Here is a 22,893-nt window from a genome sequence, read left to right on the forward strand (position 1 = left end):
ATCTTCATTTCACCTAAATAAACCTGAAACAATTTCATCAAAAGGACCCAGCTGTTTACCTCTTTCACTTGAGGTGTATGTTTTGTCTTTGCTTAATTTGGATTCATGCTGGGATTTACTTGCTGGAAATTCATCTTCTTTCTCCAGCTTGAATTTGGGTCCTTCTGTTACTAAATCTCTTGCTGAATCTCTTATACAGTGTCTATGGAGCATTATCTAGACTGACCACCAGAAAGCTGAAATCAGTCTCACATGAATTTCTCCTCATCCTGGGGGTGGCAGCTAGGATGAAGAGATTCTGAGGCTGATGAGGCAGGAGTGATACTTATGTCTCTGCAGGCATTGCATGGGCAAGCAGAAAGTCTGGAACCTCCTTAAGTTAAGCTAAATCAATCCTGAAGCTGTTGAACGACGGCAAAGGTATCAGTCCTTAAACAAAAACTACAACTCTGCTCTGCAGTAAAAATACATGCCTAAAAGATGCATCCACTGTCTCTCCTTTCCTTCTCTGGCCCTTTCCACGCACCCACATAGCTCTTTGTGCTGTGGCTGTACTGGTGTCAGTGGCAGATCACACAAATAATAGCCAGTGTTGCATAAGGAATTTATCAGCTATGTCCCAAAGCAATAAAGTTTTTGCATGCCCTTAAGTGACAGCAAAATAAATAATGACAATGTGATAAACAAAAGTGTTCAGATTTTGAAGGTAATACTAAAACTGAGAGCTCACTGTCAGAGCTTTATCCCAGAATAATATTTTCCACATTGCAGCAAACAGTTTTCTCTATTTTTATGTCATTTGATAAACATAGTTTCTGTTATCCTAAGCATGAATGTTTGTCAATACTAACTTTAAGTAATAAGAGGCTGACTTGGTTGCAGGAAAAAAGAATGAGTCATCCAGCTGAACAAAAAACACTGCATTCTTGTAAATGTATCCTGTATATCTGTACACTAAAAGAAGCCTAAGATATGATGATGCTATATTGTTTCCAAGTAGAAACAGTACCCAGATCTCTGTGTGGGTTGGTAAGTAGTGGGTGGATATAATAAAAACCTCTATGATGTATTGTACATATCCCTCTGTTGTTTTCAAATATGGTTCTGAATTATTAATACCTAAAAATGGAATTGTCCAGCTCTGCCCTTATGCATCATTATTTACTTCAACAAACCTAAATTTAGCAGGAAATGGTGAATATTTAATTGTGCAGCATAAATAATGAAGACTCCCAACCATTCTGGAAAGTCCCTGTTTCAGAGATGGCAAGCGCTTGATTTTATGTTTTATTGCTGTACTCTGCTGCTTAAGTCTTCTGATGCATGACTCAGCCCCTTGATATGCTGTGCTGAACTCCTCACTTTGAAAGGGGGAGAAAACAGAAGGGTCCCTCACTTTGTCCTCCATATCTAGGGCATCATTTACCAAGCAGGTGCAAACAAGCACCCAAAGCCCTAACTTAGGCTTACCTTTTACTTTGGGACTCACTAGTGGAAGGTGCTGACTCTTTTACTCATTGTTTCCTTGACTGGTTCATGCAAACCAGGCCCCCTTGGCTGTCCCATCTGTGCTTTTCTTAAGGTGCTGCCTGGAAGGAGGGCCGTGTGTCTGTCCATGGGAGAGGCCCAGTGTGTTTTTGCCTGACATCCCAGACAGTGGAGGGAGGTATGGCTGCCTGTGCTAAGGACACACCCTCAAAGCCAGACATTAATTTCCTCAAGTGGTTTATATGCAGGATCTGCCCAGCTTGTGAAGGCAGGTACTGATAGGAGATGCACTGACAGAGGCAATGTTGATTTCCTCCAGTTTTTGTCTGCACTGCCTTTCCCCATTTTTTTCCCTTTTTTGGCACTGGCAAATGTCTGCTGCCTCTCCTTCAATCTCTTTGATCTACACCTGAGTGTTTTGCAGTTATGAAAATCTGTGGTTAAGGCATAATTGGGCTGTTTCCTTATTCCAGATCTCCAGGAAGTCCATGGCCTTTTCCAAAATCCAAATGGGTTTCATAACACTGGATAACTCAAGGAAAACATAAAAATGTGGTTCATCTTGTTGTGGTCCAGCATGCAAATGTGCAGCTGGATGCAGTGGGGCTATGCTGGGGGCAGCTAGATTTGTTGAAATCACAGAAACATCCTGGGAGAGTTGTAAAGCATCTCCAGCAAGCTCTGCTCTCCCCCACAGCACAGCAGCCTTCTGCTCTTTCCTAACATAAAGGTGTTCTGGGCTGGGCAGAGGTTTCATGGCCCCTGTTTGGCCCCAATTGCATCCCTAGAAACATCAGAATCCTTTGACATCTGCTGACACAGGAGTCTGTGCAGTACCTGCCCCTCTGGGGGATGCAGCCTAAACCATCTTTGCATGCTCAGGGCCTCTCCCCTGTGCATGTACACATCTAGAGGGCACAGCGCCAGCTGATACCACACAATCACAGTTTTTTAAATAAAACAGGGAGCTCAAGTTGGCCTCAGACCTCAGTGTGTCACTGCTCAGTCTGGAATAGTAAATATAGTCCATATTTTGTGTGTCCAAGGAGAACTATCCCTATGAATGAAAGAGCATCACCATTCATCTACTCCCTTTTCTGTATAGAGCTACATCTACCTCTGTAGAGCTACATCTACCTCTGTGACTTTAGTCCTTCTTTGTTCTCTTCCATGCACTCTACTAAGAACCAGAGAAAACTGCATGTTTATTAATCTTTTTAAGAAATTGCCTGTGTGCTACCGTAGGAGTAAGCTGACTGGCTCTGGTTGCAACCTCCTGTTCCCAAACCCCATCAACCATGGGGCAATAGTGTCTGGGAACACATTGGCATGGAACTTGTGAGCATGGCTTGGGGTTTAAGGGAGGTAGTGTCAGGAAAAAGGAATTTTACAGAGGGATAGATAAGCAGATACAAAGGCACTCTGCATGTCTCTTTCATGTATCTTAGTTCCTATCAAGACCGAGTATCCAAGTAATGGAAACTTACCTGAGCTAGAAGAGTGTTCTCCATAGCATTTCCCCTCAGAACTTCAGAGATGCAGAGATGCCACCTTTTGATTTTCATTCACTTGTCCTAAACACAGTATACAAAATGGCCTACCTAAAAGTCAAAGTATTTCTAAAACGTATTTATTAAGCATAAAGGAATAAAACCTGATTATTTCACAGTGCATCCACTTTGCATGTCCTTCTCATGTAATGTGAATTATGAATCCTGTAATCACACACTTCCTTTTGTAAACAATAATAAGCAATTTTAAGAATTTTATAGTTATTATACCTGATCTGTGTCAGATCTGCAGTTTTATCTACAGTGCAGATAAAAGTGTTAACATCTATATTTTGTGTCACAGAATCCTATGCGCACAGTATAACTTCCATGGGGAGGGAATTGAAAGCAGTGCCCCAGCCAGGAATTATGAAAAAGTCTCTGAGTGTGATCAAAAAGCTGGAGATTGACAGAGATAACTGGAATTGAATAGGGTATGTTATTAATACCAGAAGAGCAAGGAGTGCTTGCTAACCTGGTAAAAAGGCATATTATTGTGCTGAAGAAGTATGAAGCAAAACTAAACAAATCTTGTTTGAATTATCCTTTCAGAGCCTACTGAGGAATGAGTGGCCACAGAGGTAATAGAGAGCATGGTAAAGATATTTTACAGCAGTATATTGCAATTGCAGATTGCGAGACTATTGCTTAAAGTGAAGGACTTTATTTTCTATACTCAGAGGTGCTGCATGACTGCAGTGTTGTGGTTTAAGCCCAGCCAGCAACCAAGCCCCAGGCAGCTGCTCATTCACTCCCCCACCAGCTGGATTCAGGAGAAAATCAGAAGGTTAAAAGCTTGAAAACTCATAGGTTGTGATAAAGACAGGTTAATAGGGAAAGCAAAAGCCCTGCAAACAAGCAAAGCAAAACAAAGCATCAATTCCCTGCTTCCCATGGGCAGGCAGGTGTTCAGCCGTCTCCAGGAGAGCAGGGCCCCATCACCTGCAATGGTTACTTGGGAAGACAAACTCCATCACTCCAAATGTCTCTCCTTCCTCCTTCTTGCCTCCACTTTATATTCTGAGCATGATGTGATATGGTCTGGAATATCCCTGTGGTCAGTTTGGGTCCCCTGTCCTGGCTATTTCTCTTTCTAACCTCCCTTTCCCCCTCAGCATTCTTGCCAGCATGGCAGTAAGAAAAGCAGAAAAGGCCTTGGCTCTGTGTGATCCCTGCTCAGCAATAACAAAAACATCTCAGTATTATCAACCCTGTGTTCAGCACAAATCCAAACCACAGCCCTGTGCTAACACAAATAGGTAAGTGGCCTAGTCTACAGAGAGCTTGGATGCTCTTAGCTCATGTATAATACATAGTTCTGGCCTCATACAGGTTAATTACAATCTATGAGGGCAGATAGGAAACTATTCTTTCAAGATTTACAGTAATCTTTTTTCACTCCTAGGTACTTTATGCCTCAAATGAAAACCTGTTGTTTGGGGGTTTTTTTTGGGTTTTTTTAGGAATTCATTCAACTGATATTGAAGTCAATTTCAGCTTACTGATGGAGCTTGCTGATAACTTTTTTACCACTGGCAGCATCCCAGCTGATGATGGTTATCAAGGGCCAAGACCTTTTAACAGTAATTCTGGGGTTTTGATGTTGAAAAGCAGGTGAGAAGAATAGCACAGTGACTCATGCATTTGTATAAGACATAAAGAATGCTGTTAAAACTCCATTCCTAAGATAAAGTGACAATTTCCACTGTGAGGATAAGGCCCACCTAACAATATCATCTTCAGGACAGAGCCTCAAACTAAAGAATGAATTCTTGCATCCACCAAGAACTACCTTAAACGTTATCCTCCCTGCCTTTCAAAAGAGACATTCCTCTTGAGCCTTGCCTTCTCTGGAAAAAAACCACCAAATCTTTAATTACATTTACACAGGTTTATACATACAAATATACACATATTTGGTTTATTTATGCATAGAACAGAAACAAGATCCTATTAAAAGAAAACCAAAACCTATTTTAAAAAAGCATTGCTCCAAATGCACAATTTTCCCCAAGAGAGCCATGAGCTGAGCTGTTAGTGGCAAACAGCAGATCCATCACTTCAGACTTGTACTTGGATATTGCTATGAAGAAAGTGAAATGAAAAGCCACGTGGAACATAATGGAGCACTCACTCTCCATGTGCCAGAATCACTGAATGTGTAAGAGAGAACACCCTTGTAAGAACAGAGAGGTGGGCATAACCCTGAGCTGGAGTTCCAGGCTGCCTGCAGGCTTCAGGTAACAACATGCTGGGGTGACAATGACAATGCGCTTCACCATGTCACAAACATGTAGATTATTTGCATCACTCAAATTGAGGAAGCATGGGGACCACAAGATTTTCCACCCTGAGAGAGTTCACTCATTTCCCTCATTCCCTCAGAGATGGAGTAACCTGTGTGCAAATGGGTTGGCAGAAAAAAAAGAGCACAAAGACTCAAGACCTGACTAAGCTTCTTCAGCTCCTTTCCTTCAGCTTGACAACTGGAGATGGTCTGGCTTAACTGAAGTCTTGTTGAGCAACTCTCCACACCATGGCAAGCTTGATCCACAAACAATTCAGCAAAAGGGATGCAGAAAACTCTGATCTCAATCTATGTCTTTCTAGAGCAGACCAGGATAAAAGCATCATATTGTCATTCCCCAAATGAATCACAAGATTTTTTTCAATAAAAGCTATGGAAAACTATCAAACAAAATTACTAAATTCTTATCCCATTATTTTAATGTAGTCAAAGTTCAGAAGGATGCACAGACTTGTCTTAGCTAGATAAGAAATAGTGCAACAGCCCTGGGACCTTCCTGGGGGAAGGAGGCAAAACACAGTCTTTTCATGACCTTGGTGAATGTGTTCCTTTACTTTCCACTGTACTGTGTATAATAAAGGCTTTACACCCAGAAGTCTCTCTCCTCTTTTTGCAGAACCAGAATAAATCAAATAAGGGGTTGGGTTTTTTAAATAGAATTAAACCCAGATCACATTTAGCTGGGAGAAAGTTACAGGCCTGAAAGGGAGAATAGAGGGATACAAGCACAGAGGTCTGGTTGGGAGAGCTGGTCCCAAAGTGCAGCGGAAGGAAAAAGGCTGAAAAGGTCTGTCCTGTTTGTGGCATGTGCTGTAGAAGATTTTGGAAGGCAGGGCAGAGGAAAAGGGAGTAGAGTGGTTATGTCCTGCTTGGGAGAAGTGAGGCATGATGCTGGCTAGTGTAGGGAAAGAGAGAAAACTCATAAGGGCTGTGGCCTATTTAAGAGAGACAGGGCATAAGATTATTCATTATACAAACCTGGGGTGTAAGGAATGCAAATTTATTTCTAGTACAAATTAAAGGTACTTCTCAAAGTCCAGGGTCAGACTCTTCCAACAGATCAAGCTCTACTTACTCAGTGTCCTGATCCAGGACTGGGATATCCTAGGGAAATAAGTGCAAGAACAGCACGGAAGATTTTCTCCAGGATGTCAAAGGTATGGAAGGAATTCACTTAGAGAGAAAGTCATGCCATTTTTCAAAAACTGGTGAATGTGAAAGTTGTTTAAGCAGATGTTCCCTTTATTCTTCTTGTCTAACAAGTGTTATATCCCATAATGCCAAAGTAATAACATCCCCTCAGATAAATAAACAAAAAACTAACGTGCTATTTCTCAAATTCTAAAGCTGAAAGTGTTGTGTAGGCTTGATCCCAGTGTCTCTGGTTTTGGAAAGGCAGCCCAGATTAGCATGGCTGCCTGGATGTTGAAAGGCCATGAGCTAGCTGGGACACAACAGGGTGATGGTTGGGCAATAAATTGTAAGAATTTGGCAGCTTTGTTACAGGAGGCAATTATCCTGGGTATTCATGCAGGCTATTGCTAAGCTCCTTAAAGCAATACACAGATTAAAAAATAATTGAAACAGCTTAAAGGAATAGGAGGATGGAATTGCTGTAATCAAGGGACACATGGTGCAAAAGAAGGCAGGATCCCAAACTCCATTAAGAATAGGTGCATGAATAAGTGGTATCCTTACCAAAGGCAATGCCAGCCCATGGATAGGTGTGTTACAGCCACTGAACAGCCTACAGGTGCTTAAGCAATTTTTAAATGTGCAACACATCTGCCATTCCTTTCTGTGTCAGACCAATGGAGAGAGAGAGAATATCCAGAGGACATGGAAGACCCAGACATCATGGAGTCAGATCCCAGGGGGTAAACAGCCTTTACCTTGAGATGATATTCAATCTTATGACATACTGAATATGGAGTAACACCAAAGAAATGATCCTCAGACCTGAAGTTTCAACAACAGCTCGTGAAAAGTGAGTAAGCAAATCTGAAATGTCCTATTAATACCATAGCTGACAAAACAACACTAAAGTCTTTCCCTCTTTGCCATGCATGCTGTAACTAAAACATTAACTGGCTAATGGCATCATTCTGGAAAAAATATTACAGTATTATTATTATTTTTGAGGAGGGTGCTTACTCACAAAAATTGTATTTCCACTAAGGGGAGGAGAGTTTTGCTGCAGGAGCTTAAAAATTTTTCTATGAAGTATGGAAATTACCTAAACATATTTCACCTTGTTTTTTCTTGAAAATAGGAGTTGAGTAACAATTACATTAATAAAATATTATGACACGATGGTTAAATTGCTAATTCATGTAAGCATTAAATTATGTTATGTTTCTGCCCCTTTTCTTTAAAAAAAAAAAGGGTAAACATACTGTTGCCTCCTCTGGATTGAAAAAGTAGATTACAAAAATGGTAAAGCTAAGGAATTAGACGAGAGGTTTTTTTTCACAACATTAAATGAAGCATATAAAATTTCCTGAGAGCTGCTAAAAAATACCAGAAAACCCTATAGCACATACCATTATCACTTTAATCTACCTCTCAAATAAACTGTCAATCCCACACACTATCCAAACTTTCCATACCATCTGGCAGGAAGTTTATACAGAACCTGAGAAAATTCCTCAGATTCCAGTCTAGATGGACCCAACAGTGTGATTTGTGAGGTTGATCTAACTAAGCAACACATTTGAATACTGTTCCACACATAGCCAAATTTCTTAGTCCTTGGAGAAGACTTTCACTTTTTATACAGAGAAAGCAGAATGGAAAAGAAAAAGCATACATTCCAGTATTTATCTAAGTATTAGCAATCTGAACACTTGTAGACTGTATATTGGCAGAGAGCAAGAGGTTGAGGTCTGGCCAGGCTGGAAGAGATACAGCAAAATCTATTCTGCAACACTTACTTAGATTAGAAAAACAAATAAATTCAGTAATTTTATCAAAATTAGCTATTGCAGTATGTGCATGCTTTACAATCGAGCAACAATAATGAGGATATTCTACAGTCAAGTAGCTCCATAATATCCTATAGCAAAACTTCAGAAATTCTGCTGAATATGATATGAGTTCCAGTCAGGAATATGAGTTACCAGCAAAAGACATCTCACTCAGAGAGCTAACATTCCACCAGTGACACAGGCTCAGGATTAGTCCTTTGGTTTTTCTGCAGCTGCTGGAGATGTAAAAATATGGGCAGGCTTTCAACTCCAGAAGTGCCAAGCACATATGCACTACACAATAACTCGACTGTGCAGGGAAAGCCTTTTAAAATGGCTTCATGATTCAAATCCAATACACTCTTACTGTGACTTGCAACACTTCTAATCACAGTTTCCCAGTTTCAGGTATAAATAACTTCTGTACAACATTAGCAATGGGAAAACCACCTAAGTGAAAAGTATATTGCCTAATGCATTTAAACTGTGTTCTGTCACAGCCCTTTACACTGGCTAAAGCACTGCCTGGTTTAAGTAGGAATGTAGTATCTTCATGAAACAGAATCATAGAATCATAGAATGGTTTGGGTTGGAAAGGACCCTCAAGTTCATCTGGTTCCAAACTCCCTGCCATGGGCAGGGAGAACTTCCACAGACCAGGTTGCTCAAAGTCCCACCCAACGTGGCCTTGAAAACTGCCAGGGCTGGGGCATCAGTAAGTTCTCTGGGAAACCTGTTCCAGTGCTTCACCAACCTCACAGTAAGGAATTTCTGTCTAATATCCAACCTAAATTTCCCCTTTCAGTGTGAACCCATTACTCATCCTATCACTGCAGCTCCTGATAGAGGGGGGGATCCCTCTCCAGCTTCCCTGTAGGGCCCCTTCAGATATTGAAGGCTGCTATGAGGTTTCCATTCTCTTCTCCAGTCTGAATAGCCCCAAGTTGCTCAGCCTGGCATCACAGAGGATTTGCACTGGTGCCCTTATCAACTTTGTGGCCCTCCTGAGGATGTGCTCCAACAGTTCCATGTCTTTCTTATGCTGGGGGCACCGGAACTGGATGCACTGTACAGGTGAGGTTTCATGAGAGCATAATCAAGGGACAAAATTATCTCCCTTGACTTGCCAGCCACACTCTTTTGATGAAGCCCAGTATATATGTGTATATATATATACACATATATATACATATACACACACACACATGAAAAGTCAGTATTGCTCAAGTCCAAGTATTTTCTTTTTCTTTCTCTAAAAGAAGCACAAGAAGGGACAAAGTGGTTTGGTCAAACCATGAACCTGCTGGAACCTTCATGTCCTGACATAACTGAGCTTCAGGGGAGTTGTTTCTGGCGGTCTGAAATAAGCAGTTTCCAGATTAGCTCAGATAAGAAGTGCAGAAACTCTGAGAAAATGGTTGTTATCCCAGTATTTCAAGTCCACATTTGAAGTAATAAAAAGTATTCATGTGCGTTTAAAACATATTTTTCAATAATATTACCAGCCAGTTCTGGAAATTGTAATACGCAATAGGTTGCATATGTATTCAAGCTATGGGTTCTTATAAAATAATAATGAAATCTGAAGTGTTGGGAAAATTTTGAAACTTACACTCCCTGAAACAAAGTCTATATCACATTTAGGACCTTTTTTGGTTAATGCAACCAGTGATCTTCATTGCACAATTATCCTGGGTAATCTGTATCAAAATGCAGATATTCTCCCACCACAGTGTATATGCTGTGAGAACACTTAAATTACAGATGACTGAGATAAAATTACTGTGGGATTTTTTTATGCTGACACCCTGTGTGTTATTTGCCTAGCCAAGTTTGTCACCTGTGAGGAAACATATGCATCCTTGGAGGCACACACTGGAGAACAGTAGGAAGAACATTGGAGGATTATTTACATTCAAGTCATTTTGCCTCAAGCTTCAATACAAAATCTGTGATTTGCAGCCCAATTTAAAGAAAATCCCACTCTCTCATCTGTCTAAGTTAATTTAACAGCCCTCTTCCTTTGAAGTCCAGAAAGACTTTTTTAATGAGGATAGAAGTAAAATGCTTGGGATAAAACTCATAAAAGTGCTCCAATTAACATGCCAGTTATGACAAAAACCTAAAACCCATTTCTCCACTGGTAGCAAAGCAGTAACACCACTACACCACACCACTGATTTCATCTGGAGAGATTTGTGTGTGTGTGACCTACAATGCAACTGCTAGAATTGTACAGTCAGGGTGTTTAAGACATCCAAACACAGGAATCAAAAGCAAACACAGTCAGATCAACAGCAAAAGAAGAACTGAATTGTACTGAGTGAGACAGCAGACAACAATATTTTTAGTTGCATCACTTAATTATTCAATGCAAGGACCTCAAAGTGTGTTATTAATATTAATTAATATTTCTATTGCAACTCTCCATTTATAGATATCTATTAGTATTTCCAATTTGCATACAAGAGATGCAGGCTTTGAATCTGACCCAAAGACAACTAAACCCAGCAGAAGACTTTTTTTAGAGCTGGGAGGACAAGCTACATGATCTGCTCTCCAAGACAGAGAGAGGATCTACCCATCTTTTTTGTATACTTTCAGACTAAGAAAAACCTGTGCTTCCAGCTATCATGGGTTCATTTTTTATGCCTGCAACAGAAAAATACATTGGGTCCTACTTCTTTGACAAAATACTAGCTAGGCAAACCAACGTGGCAAGGCCAAGTGATAAGCTATCACTTCAATTTTTAAAAATTAAGTGAAAACCTAAAAATAATTTTCTACTATTTTTGAACAACAAGGTTCAGAATTCCTTTACATGAATTTTATCATCTTTCCACATAATCATGTTTGCATGCACTTAGGACAGCAGAAGGGCAGGAAAGCATCAACTCAGGTGACTGACAGAACCAAACTGCACATTTTCCCAGTGCTAGCTGATTTATGCAACCAGCCAATGCATTCTCAGTGTTAAGAGACAAAGCTGTATCCAAAAAATTGCTTTAGAAATGTTACTGAGAGATCTATTATCTGTAATACAATGGGTTAAAATTATGTGCAATGATTGCTATACTCATTACCATTATTTAACATCCCCAAGAAAATGGCAGAAAACAGAGGAGTCTGGAAGAAAATGGAAGTATATTTGAGCTTACAAGGAGTTTTGGTCTTTTGCAATGGAGGTTAAAAGGAAGCTGACTCCTTTCAGTATAGAGCAAGCTGTCCAGTCAGCTCATGATTTTTACTGTTGCCAGTAAAGTAAGCATTATTGTCATTATATTTCTGTTTTCCTGTAAAATCAAGATACAAAGGCTCTGCTGGCATTGCAAAACATTCTCGAAGAGTTTGGAAACTGCCAAAAAGGAAGAAGTGCTGAGAAGTTCAAAACTATTCAGGTAAGAGGAGCATGCTAAATGATAGTGTGCATAAGTGAAGAATTCCATGTAAAACTGCTCCCAGTGACCAACTCTTTGGCTTCTTTTTGTCCTTTCTATGCAAATCATGAGGGATCACTTACAGAAAAGGGTGTGTTGGTAGTTACATCCAATATATTTGCTAATTCAGTGGCATCTGCAGAGCCCGCTATTATTTTGCAACCCGTTTCAAAATCTTGACATTATTGATCAATGTCAGGGCTGCCACCAGCTCCCATTGACTCACTAATCATGAGCATATTACCCAACTGATTTTTATCATCATGCTGTGCTGCAGAAGAATCCATGGCTGAAATAGCAATGAGTAATTTTTTCAGCTAGATATTTCTCTTCTGGGAAGTGATCCTTTGTAGTTTTATGCATATCAAAACTTCATGCATTTCAAAAAAAAACCCCTCAAAAATGCAAGCATAAAGGGTTTGGGCTGTTAGTTCTGTATATTCAGACAGTACATGAAATAGTTTTCCACACTTTCAATATGCATTAGGATTTTTTTTCAATGGCTGGTGGACACAGTTTATACAAATCTTTGTTTGGCTAACACCTTGCAGCACAAGTTATTCTGCTACAGTACAAATACAGACAGAGACAATGTCTTCAAAGGTTATATTATGCTGACGGTAAAAAATTGCATATTATTGATTCATCTTTCTTCTCTCAGCTGTTGCCCTCTTAATGATGTTGTTTACAAGGCAAATTAAATTTTCTGCTCCTAGCTTAACTTGGGCTCTGGCTGTTAAATTAGGTTTTTGCTGTTTGTAAATCATTGGTAACCTATTTCTATAGAACTGGCTGAAATTCTGGGTTAAAATCTGCAGCTCTAATCCTAACTAACCCTTTCCCAGAGAAGTACTTTTTTCTTTAAATACCTGTCCTTCATCCCTCAGAATGTGTTTTTACAGGTTTAATGCCCCAAGAAGCAGCTGCACTGACCAGAAGGATACTGAAGGAGTATTTGATGGATTCCAGTTGAAAAAGAAATGTGTTTTTCAAAGATCCAGGAAAGATATGTGGTAAGAGTGGTATTATTCTGTCAGCAATACTAGGATTTTTTTGCTTAGCTTTACCCTATCTCTCTTTTTACCCTGTCTGATTTTGATTTTGGTGAAACAGTGAGTTCACCCTAGTAATGACTTAGGAGAAGGCAGCAAGGAGCATGATGATTACGTGACCTCAGAGGGAATTTCACCTTACACCAACTAATAAACACTACTAACTTCACTTTACAGAAATGGCTCCCCTCTTCTCACCCCTGCCCATCCTTGTTCTTTTCAAGGAGGGGTTTTTGTTATTTTTTAGGACTATTTCTCTCAGCATCGGAACCTCAGTGCCTTTGCAGTCAGAGTATGTGTGCTGATACCACGTGGTGCCTGGCTGATGCTGTGCAGTCAATTATGCAGTATCTAGGCAGAGCAGCAAGCGCAGCACGTACGAACGTAACGTTAAAGCAATCACCTGATGCCTCAGCCCCATCCTTTCCTCTGCTGCTCGTGGGGAAGGGTTTCTAAAATGCAATCTCCTCCCTTTTTTTCATTCTCCGTCTCCTTCCCAGTTTTGTAGTAAAATACTTTCTTTGTGTTAAGCACAAATGCAGTCAGGCATATAGAAAGGAGGGGGGTTGTTAATAATATTCCACTTTATCAATCAGGAGAGCTCTCATTTTTACTACACTGGTATTTAATACAGCAGTAGAAGGACAAGCATAATTATACACACTCATACACATTCCAAAGACAAGGCATGGCTATTTTTTCTCTCCTTTAAAAGGGCAAGGAAAAAACAGGTTTACCACACTTGGACTAAAACCATCTCAAGCTGGAACCAGTTATACCTTTATAATATGCATCATAATGGGATGTTCATAAAATCAATATTATATGAAGCATCTTCAGGATCACATTTTGGTTTTTCAATCTGGAATTTGAAAAATTATTCCTCCTGATGTTTTCATAGCACTGCTACCACAGCATTACACAATTTTGCTCGAGAGGGATGTGAAATATTATAAAAAGACAAAACAAAAAACCTGAGTTAAATACCTGAGTTAATACCTCTGCCTCCACTCTAACATTTAAAACTCTATCTTCTGTTATTTATGCAGAACTCCTCTTACTCTCACAGTCAGAAACCTGAATTGTCAAGCTGCAAAGAAAAGGTTATCACTTCAATTCATTCGTGGGCAAATTGCTCAAACTTAGCTGTCAATCAGCAGTCCACTCCAGCATCTGAGCTGATTTGTATCTATCACGGGTGTTTACTCGTCAGATTCTCACAAGCAAACTGGAGCACAGAAAATGTGTCTAATGATAACATCATGCCGACAACACCTTCTCTGCAGATAACATTTGCATTACTGTGTTTACTGTTTGCAGAGCGTCTGGAAGACATCAAATGGAAAGGAAGATATGTTTCTTTTTCTGAGCACATATTCCACCCAAAAAAACCCCAAACAGCAACAACCAAAAAAAAAAAATCATTACTCCATAGGAAAGCACTTCAGATGAGGAAGCCTAGATATAACTTTGCCTTTTCTTCCTGCTCCCTTTCCACATATTCCATTTCTTTTCATCCTACTCCATTATCTTTCTGTCCCCTGCTTTTTTTAATTCCTGTTATTCTGTTATTTTGGAAAAAATCAACTAAAGGAAGAGAAAAGCAGGTGCATTCAGACTCTATTCCCATAGTTTCAGCTATTTTATGAATTTTGAATATGAATAGAGATTCAAACTAATCAACAGATGGTTGGAAACATGAATATTCATTAATTCTGAAATCCTGTATTACTTTGCCAGGTATTGTTTGGATGTAAAGAATATATGTGTAGTCTAATCTCCACTTTTGGAAAAGAAATCTAGCAGTCTTTTCAGCTGTCCCATGCCTGATGAAGTGGACATTTTGGACAATAAACTGTGGTACATGCCTGAATCCTTTGAAAAGGAACAACAAGAAAAAAGGTAAAACCTGACAAATATCTTTAGGAATTTCTAAGGCCTCTGCATGAAAATTAGCCATCCCAAAATTTCTACTTGATGAGAGGCAGGAATAAAATATTTTTCGTGTTACTATAAGCTAACTATTAGTTTTGATCTGCAACTCCAAAACCCAAAGAAAAGCTGAAGCACTCACAACAATGATCCAGTAAAGAAATGCAAAATTAAGTATAAGTAGTTATGAATCTGTGATTTCCCTTAGGCAGACATTGATGTTTAGCAGCAATCTGTTTTATATAAGTAATAAGCTGCTGCCACCTTCTGAAAAAAGCTCAGCATGACTACAAATGCCATCTTTCTCCCAAGGCCCGGGAAACCACATACACATTCTGAGCCAAGAAAACTGGGCAACAAAACAAGTTCTCCTCCAGCATCAATACAAAAAAAAAATCTGCTGCACTTAGAAATTCTTGCTCAAGAAGCTAATCAGACAGTGGTGTCAACACTTCCATGGAAAAATGTAAGTATGCCATCCTTATCCTAACTTAGAATAAGGATCCTACTAACTTTCAAACTGGTAAATGTGACACTACAGGAAGACTGTGTCACAGGACTGTGGCCTCCCAAATCCTTCTTTATCTTTTAAATGTTCACCTGCTTGAACAAGAGTCTACTCTCCTTGGAGAGACCTTCCAATCACAGCTTCCTCACTATGAAGTGTTAGAAAGTGAACATTTTTCTTTGTGTTTTCTGCAAGAACCTGCTACTTCAGTGTCACCACCTCTGACAACCAGGGATCAACTATCTAATAAAACTGGATGCAACAAGGATAGTGGGATGAGTGACCGACCCTCTGTGCCCTGTAAATGGGCCCCCACTAGCCAAAGCTGCTAATCCAGAGGAGGGACTTTCTGCTCAAATATTCCAAATATTGGATGATTCTGAGAAAGGATGACGTGGTGCATTTTTTTCCTCTGCCTCCACCAAATACTCCTTCAATGTGCACCATGCTGGTGTGAGCTTTATTTTGGTTTATATTCCAGAAGCTAAAGTACTGTCAGAGGGTACAACAGCAGAGCAGCAGCAAACCAGTGTCATCTCTAGGAAATCAGTGCATCACAGTCAGTACCTCTGTTATGAATAGATTGATCACCACTCCAAAATATTCCTAAAAATAAAACTGTGGCATTTTGGCCTGATTTTCAAAGCAAATGAGGATTATATCATCTGACTGTCTAGCTCCTCCATCTTCCTGTAATCTTTGAATGTATTGATCAGTTTCGACTAAAATTGATGGGAAATTGAAAGTGTCAAAAATATAATTTATAGAAATTTAGAAAACCCATAGAGCACATAGCCAGAAAAAAATCAATCTTCAACAGTTGCACTGCTGACAGGCCAACATGCTTCAATGAATCACTGAACTACAGTTCTGTGGTTTGGGAGAGCAGAAAGAGAAATCATAATCCAAACTACAAGCTGCGTGTCAATTTCCTGGGCAACACCCAAAGCTCAAAGGTAGCAGAATATTAAAGTGGATTTGTTTTGGAAGCAATTCCGAGTTATGCTGGGAACATGGACTAAAACAAGCCAAAAATATGAAGGAGTACAAAGATGTCTCAAAACCATTCCTAATATGTCTTTTTTTGCTACTTATTCTAAGCATCCTGACATAATGATATTTTTGATGCAGCTATTAAGCTTTTCCCAGTAATTAAATAAAAGAAGAAGTCTGCTTGAAGATGCTTGGAAGAATGACCCAAATAAAAACAAAAACACAGAGCTATCACTTGACCTGTTACAACATCCCTTAGTACACAGCTCAAAATCCATCACCACCTCTCTACATTTACAGGCAGGCTTATGTTTTTCAGTGCTCGTAGACAGGTCTCAATGTGCCATTCTAGAACTTTGAGGCTCCATGCATCTGACAAAAAATAACACAGCAGCTGTTTTGAAGGATTGCTGATTTTCAGGGATAATAGTTATTAATTTGTGTAACAGAATCAGCAATATTTTCATGATAAAACAGATGTTGTTGTGACAGATGTAAAACTGCTTAATTTAATTGCACATATTTCTCTGAAACTCATTTAGCAAAGACTTCAAAAACTTGCATGGGTAGTTCTTCACCATTGTTTTGGGTGGTTAAGACCCTATCTGGGATTTTTTTTCACAGGTTAGGAGGTCCTAGCTTTGCACATTACGTTTTTGACTACTGGCTTTCTTTTTTTGTAATTTCGGAACAGAAATGCCATGCCTGGGATGGAGTCTTCTGCAATTTCTTTTTTGTCTCCTCAGGTTCACAGAACCACCAGCAGTTTCAGTGACCCCTACCCAACCCTGATTATTTGCAGGTGTCATCTCCCCGTGTGGAGTCATAGAACCGTCGAATCACAGAATGTGAAGGGCTTCCACAGAATGGAAGGGACCCTAAAGGTCATCAAATCCCAATCCCCCTGGGGATTGGGACACCTTCAACTAGACTAGATTGTGCAAGGCCTTATCCAATCTGGCCTTGAACACTTTCAGGGATGGGGCATTCACAGCTTCTCTGGGCAACCTGCTCCAGCGCCTCACCACCCTCACAGTAAAGAATTTCTTTCTAACATACATCTTAAATATCCCCTCTTACAGTTTGATCCCCTGGCTGCTTCTCCTATCGCTGCGGCTGCTGAAGGAATGTCGCTCTGGGGGCGGTCCCGGGGCGGGGCCCGCCGGAGCTGTTCGGGGCGGCGGGTGCTGAGCGCGGCCGCTCCGCCTGGTGCAGCCGGGCGGGGCCGGCGCCTCCCCGCGCCGCGCTCGCTGGGGGTGCCCCGGGGGGAGCCGCTCCCGCCGCGCCCGCCGCTCCCGCCGCCGCCCGGGGCCATGGCGGCGCTGCTGGTGCTGGTGCTGCTGGCGGCGCTGGGCGGGCGGGCCGTGCTGCCGGGCGGGCGCTGCGCGGCGCCGCTGGCCGACCTGCGCTCGCAGATCTCGGGCGTGGAGACGCTGCTGGAGGAGTTCCGCCGGCAGCTGCAGCAGGAGGAGCCGGGACCGCCGGCGACAGCGGGCGGCGGAGGGGGCGGCGGGGAGCGGTGCGGCGGAAGCGGCGGCTTCTCGGCCAGGCCCGACTCCATCATCCGCACCAAGGACTCCATCGCGGCCGGCGCCACCTTCCTGCGGGCGCCCGGCGCCGTGTCGGGCTGGCGGCAGTGCCTGGACGCCTGCTGCGCCGAGCCGCGCTGCACGCTGGCCGTGGTGCAGGGGCCCTCCCGCCCGCGGGGCACGGCGGCCGAGCCGGGCTGCTACCTCTTCAACTGCACGCACCGCGGCCGGCCCGTCTGCCGCTTCGCCCCGCACCGCGGCTACAGCTCCTACAGCCGCCGGACCGCCGGCGTCGCCCCGCCGCCCACGGGTAAGCGGCTTGCGCGGCGGGAACGGCGGCGGGGAGATGGCGGCGCTCGGCGCGGGGGCGGCAGGGCCGCGGAGCCGCCCGCAGGGAGCGGGCGCCGTCCGTGAGGCTGCCCCGGCGCCGGGAAGCCGCTCCCGGGCGGTGGGGCGCCGCCGGTGGGAGGACGGGGCGAGGAGAGCCGGGCTGCGCCGTGCCGTGCCGTTCGGAGGGGTTCCCTGGGCCGGGAGAGGCGGCCCGGCCGTGCCCGAGGGAACCTTACCAACGTGTATAAATACCTTAAGGGGAGGGGGTTCAATAGGATGATTCCAGGCTCTCCCTGTGGTGCCCAGCAATAGGACAAGAGGTAGCGGGCTGAAACTGATGCGCAGGAAGATCCCGCTGCACATGAGGAAGAACAACTTTACTGTGCGGGTAGCCACGCACTGCAGCAGGTTGCCCAGAGCGAGTGTGGAGTCTCCCTCACTGGAGATACTCAAGAGCCTTCTGGACACAATCCCGTGCCATGTGCTCTAGGACAACCCTGCTTGAGCTGGGAGGTTGGATCAAGTGACCCACTGTGGTCCCTTCTGACCTGTGAGGGCTTTGGGGGTGTTTGGGCTTGGGGAAGCCCATCCCTCAGTATCTCTGCCTCCGCAGAACCCTTGGCGGGGCACTGTGCCAGCCGGCCGGTGGCTGGGAGCCAGGCAGTGGGATGTGCGTGTTCACTGGCCCCACACTCCCTGGGGAACCAGAGAAGTCCCAGCTCCCCGGGAACTGTGCATATTGGGCACCTTCAAAAGCATGAAGTGCCTTTTTTCCCAGCTATGCCATTACCTGGGGCATAGCCTGAGAGCAAGCACATGCTGTTCTTGGCGGTGCTGTCCAAATGTCATTGCCTAAGACAGCTTCTTACTCATTTCAATCAAGATTTTTCATGCTTAAGAACTCAAGAGCTAGACTGAAGGAGACAAGGATACCTCACCAGTAGTCCAGACACAGCATGGACATTCTTGACAAGCCCTGGAAACTAGGCCACATCAAAAGCAGCTGTTTGTTCAACTCTGAAGCATATTTAGGAGCAATATTATCCAGAGCAAGCAGCTGTAGATGAAAACAAATCTGGATTTCTAAATTTGGAGTCTGTTTCCTAGCACCTGATTCAAATAATTTCTTTGCCTTCCCCCACCTCCTGTTGTTAAACAGTCTCCCCCTAACTAATTTTGACTTAATTTCATTATCTCTGTGGACAGTACTTTCCCAAATGTCATCTGCATCTTACTCAGCGATAGATCTCATCTGAAGTAAATTAGTCACTGCATGCAACAGGAGGAAGACCTGGTGTTGGTGTGGGTGAGAACAGTGCCCAGATGTGGCTGCTGTTACTGCTCTCTTGGGAGGGGAGACTTCGGGCTTGAGGTCCATTTAGACTGCACGTTTCATAAAAATATCAGTGTGAATCCCCTGGAAATACAGAAGAGCGGGGACCTTATTTATAGAGGCATTATGATTCCTAAATATTTTTTACAAAGTGCATGGATGGGCAGGTAGATTAGAGAGCTGCAAGGAAGGATCCCTTAGCAATAGAGATGAGGCAAGCTTAATGTACCAGAAGAACCCAAGGTATGATTTTAACATTTTCCATAGGAGGAGTATTATTCCACAGTATTATTTATGTAGCAGCTTTGTGGTAGTTGTATTTCATAAGCCTGTATGCAGTTGCATGATATAAGGCTTAAGATGAGATTTTACATCAAAGTCACACAGAATTAGGCTTCATTTTGAACTGCCTTAATTCTGTTAAAACCTATTAGGAACTAATTTAAGGTGCAGTTATGGCACAATATAAATAGTATATTGTACAAATGATGCTCTGTCAACTAGAAATCTTAAATTTCTTGAATTCCTTGAGTTCTTGAATTCTGGAGTTCTTAAATGCTTTGCCTTTTTGGCAGCTTTTCTGACTATCAGCACTGGACTTGCAAGGCAATTTCAGTTCCTTGTCTGCAAATTGCTCTGTGTCCTGCTGGTTTTATTTAAAAGTCTGCCTTGTGGGTGATGGTGGTATTGGAAACAGGGGATTATGATTTCTTAATGAAATTACACTGGAGCTGAAACAAAGCCACAAAAGAGAATGAACTTTTACTTAAACATCTGTCAGATGTGACATAGACCAGAAGAGATAAAATTAAGATTGAATTATTTTGCTCTAGTGTTTTGTTACCAGTGCATTCTTGAATTACATTGAAAAACAATCTGGACAACACGATGATGAAGGCACATCTTTTTTCCCTTCTGTCACCCCATGAATGAGTTTAAAAAATTTAGGAAAGAACTTTTCATTTCAAGATTTTTTTTTCCATGAGGGGATAACATTTTAGCTGCTCCTTTTTTTTTTTTCTTTCAGAGTACTTTTTTCTTGAGTCTTCCAGTGTTTTCTTTCTGATAATACCAAACCAACGTTTACCCACAGATGTGGTGCCCTCATAATTCCAAAATATTTCTGTGCATTGGGATACAGTGATCCCTAAGATCACTAGTGGTGAGCAATGAGAGGATTCAATATCAAGGTAAACTAATACCAAACACATTCAGGAGTTGGCAGTGAAATAACCTTTTATAACAAAACCTTCATTCAGAAAATTAGTTGGAAACTTCATTATTGGCAGGACTAGTCTGTATAAAGGATGGAGGGAGCAGAATAAATAAAAAGCAGGAATGAAAAAAAAAGCCTATTGTATTGGCTCCCTAAGAAAAAAGTGTTTCACCCCTTTTTCTAGAAAGCAGCCAGCTCCAGCATCTCAGAGGGTTGACCTGGTATTTCAGTTCCATACTGCTTATTTACATTCAACTTACATGCAAGTTGAAAGCAGAAGTTAAGAGATGATTTTTCTGCTGCCTTGTGGCTGATAGTGTTTTATTCCCACGAGTGGTGGTTGCAAGTGGCTCCTTGGAGTATGCCTCCAGTGAGTTTGTCTCCTTGGTTTTTCATGCTGACTTCTTATTCCCCAGATCTGGAGGTGTTTCACTAAGGATCATGTATTCCATTGCTTAAAACTTTGCTGTGGCAAAAGAATCTTCAGCTCAATAGGCTGTCTCCTCCCATGCCATATGTCTCCATCAGGCCAAATTTTCCTTTCTGCCGTTGATTTACCTTTCTGAAGGTGATGGAGGTTACAAGCTAAGGGTGGTGCTTCCATCCTTTGGGACCAGAGGTTTGTGTGGTCCCTCACTCATCTTTAACAGAGGGCATGAACTTCTGTGACTGACTCAATGCAACTCATGCTGCTGGAAGTAGTGCAGGAAGAGAGTATCCTTATTGCTTAGGGGAAGTGGGGCTTGTCTCTGCCCCTACAGGGCATTGACCAAGTCATTTAAACCAGACAAGTGACATGAAACCCCTTTCCAAGGTAGAAGCAGGGGACTGGGCTGTGCTGTTTGTGACCTAGGTCAGTTTCTTTTCAACAGTTATTTGTAAACTAAGTAACTGTGTGACGACTGTACATAACTCAATTATATAAAATAAAAGTTGCCCTGGCACCATAATGATGGTCTTTATTAACAATTAGTTTTGGGGTTTTATTAACAATGAGTTTTGGGGTTTTTTTTTTTGCACCTGGATGGTTTTTTTATAACAAAGTTCATTTTGAGAGGTGAGTGTAGACAAATTAGACAAAGCTGCCTTTGTCATTGGATGAGTAAGAAGTGTTTCATACTTTCTATTATTATAGAAAGTAGTTATTGTATGTTTTCCTAACTTTAGACATTTACCTTGAAATTTTCTATGTCGGACCTGCTGGTGAAAAAACCAAGAAATAAGAATCTTGCTATTTAGTCAGCAAAATAAACAGTTGTCCCACTGCTCCCATGAGCTGCAAGGTTTCAAGCATGTTCATGATACTGTTGAAGAGCACGTGCAAGGAAGATTCCCCACAGTGATGGGAAAGCACCTTTCCTTGTGCAGCTCTGCCCACATGGAGTGCAGTTACAACCTTGATTTCAGTAACTGCTCTTCTGAGCATAACATCAGTGTCCTTTACAGGGTATTCTTTGCAGAGGTTGAAGAGCAGAGGGCACTCTGGCACTTCAGGGTACCCAGAGAAGGAATGACACTTGAGTAGGGAACTGTAGAAAGATACAATCTTTGGGTTCGACTTTTGTTAGTCTAACCCAAAAGCTTGTGGTCTGATTGGCAAAAGTACTTAGTTCTCACAGTTTTAATCAATAAAGATTGTACTCTGAATATAGCAAAATAGAATAAATAAATACTCTGACAATCCTAAATATTCTGAAAATCAAGCTTTTGGTGTCTTAAATGAGGCACTTAAAATTGGTGGTGTCTGATGAATTTTAATCATCATGTGCAGTGCTTCATCAGGGTGCCCCCTTGTGCTAAATCAGTCTTTCATTCCTATAATGATGTATTATAAATAAGGACTAGAAGCCTATTGAATTAAGCAGAGTACAATAAAAGGTATAAAAAAGGTGCTGTAACTGCCATCTGTATGTAAGTCATATTTAAACCTATTTTCCTTAGTTCAGATTTAAAAAGTATATACTGATGCTAATAATCCTGTTTGTTGTATTTCTGAAACATCCAGGTACCTAGAGAGGTTTTCTGTGCCATGTGCTTCTGATGTTAATTCCTGAAGACATCATAGGAAATTAACTAAAATAAAAGCAGATATTACTTTGCTCAACAAAATGTGCACTAATGAACATGTTCCTCTTTCAGGAAGTTGCACAGAGGTGAAACAATACCTTAATCAAGAAAGAACGGTGTTTTATATAAATAATACTCAGCCTCCCCTCATAAATTACTGATCTTCTCTTTTTTTGCTGAAGAA

At 41.8% G+C, this 22,893-nt stretch overlaps 1 protein-coding gene across 1 annotated transcript in view; it reads left to right on the top strand.

The window, feature by feature from the left end:
- Window positions 1-22,893, top strand: part of LRP11 (LDL receptor related protein 11) — a 65,838-nt gene that overhangs the window by 29,998 nt on the left and 12,947 nt on the right. The window contains exons 2-3 of the mRNA XM_054279035.1: window positions 17,317-18,073; window positions 22,892-22,893. The exon at window positions 22,892-22,893 is cut by the window's right edge and continues 162 nt beyond it. Of these exons, the coding sequence (XP_054135010.1) occupies window positions 17,317-18,073; window positions 22,892-22,893 (759 nt within the window). The remainder of the gene's footprint in view (window positions 1-17,316; window positions 18,074-22,891) is intronic.

Source organism: Melozone crissalis, unplaced genomic scaffold (genome assembly GCF_028551555.1).
Source record: "Melozone crissalis strain CALT ecotype California unplaced genomic scaffold, PUWL_Pcris_2 ptg000027l_1, whole genome shotgun sequence".
Taxonomy (NCBI): domain Eukaryota; kingdom Metazoa; phylum Chordata; class Aves; order Passeriformes; family Passerellidae; genus Melozone; species Melozone crissalis.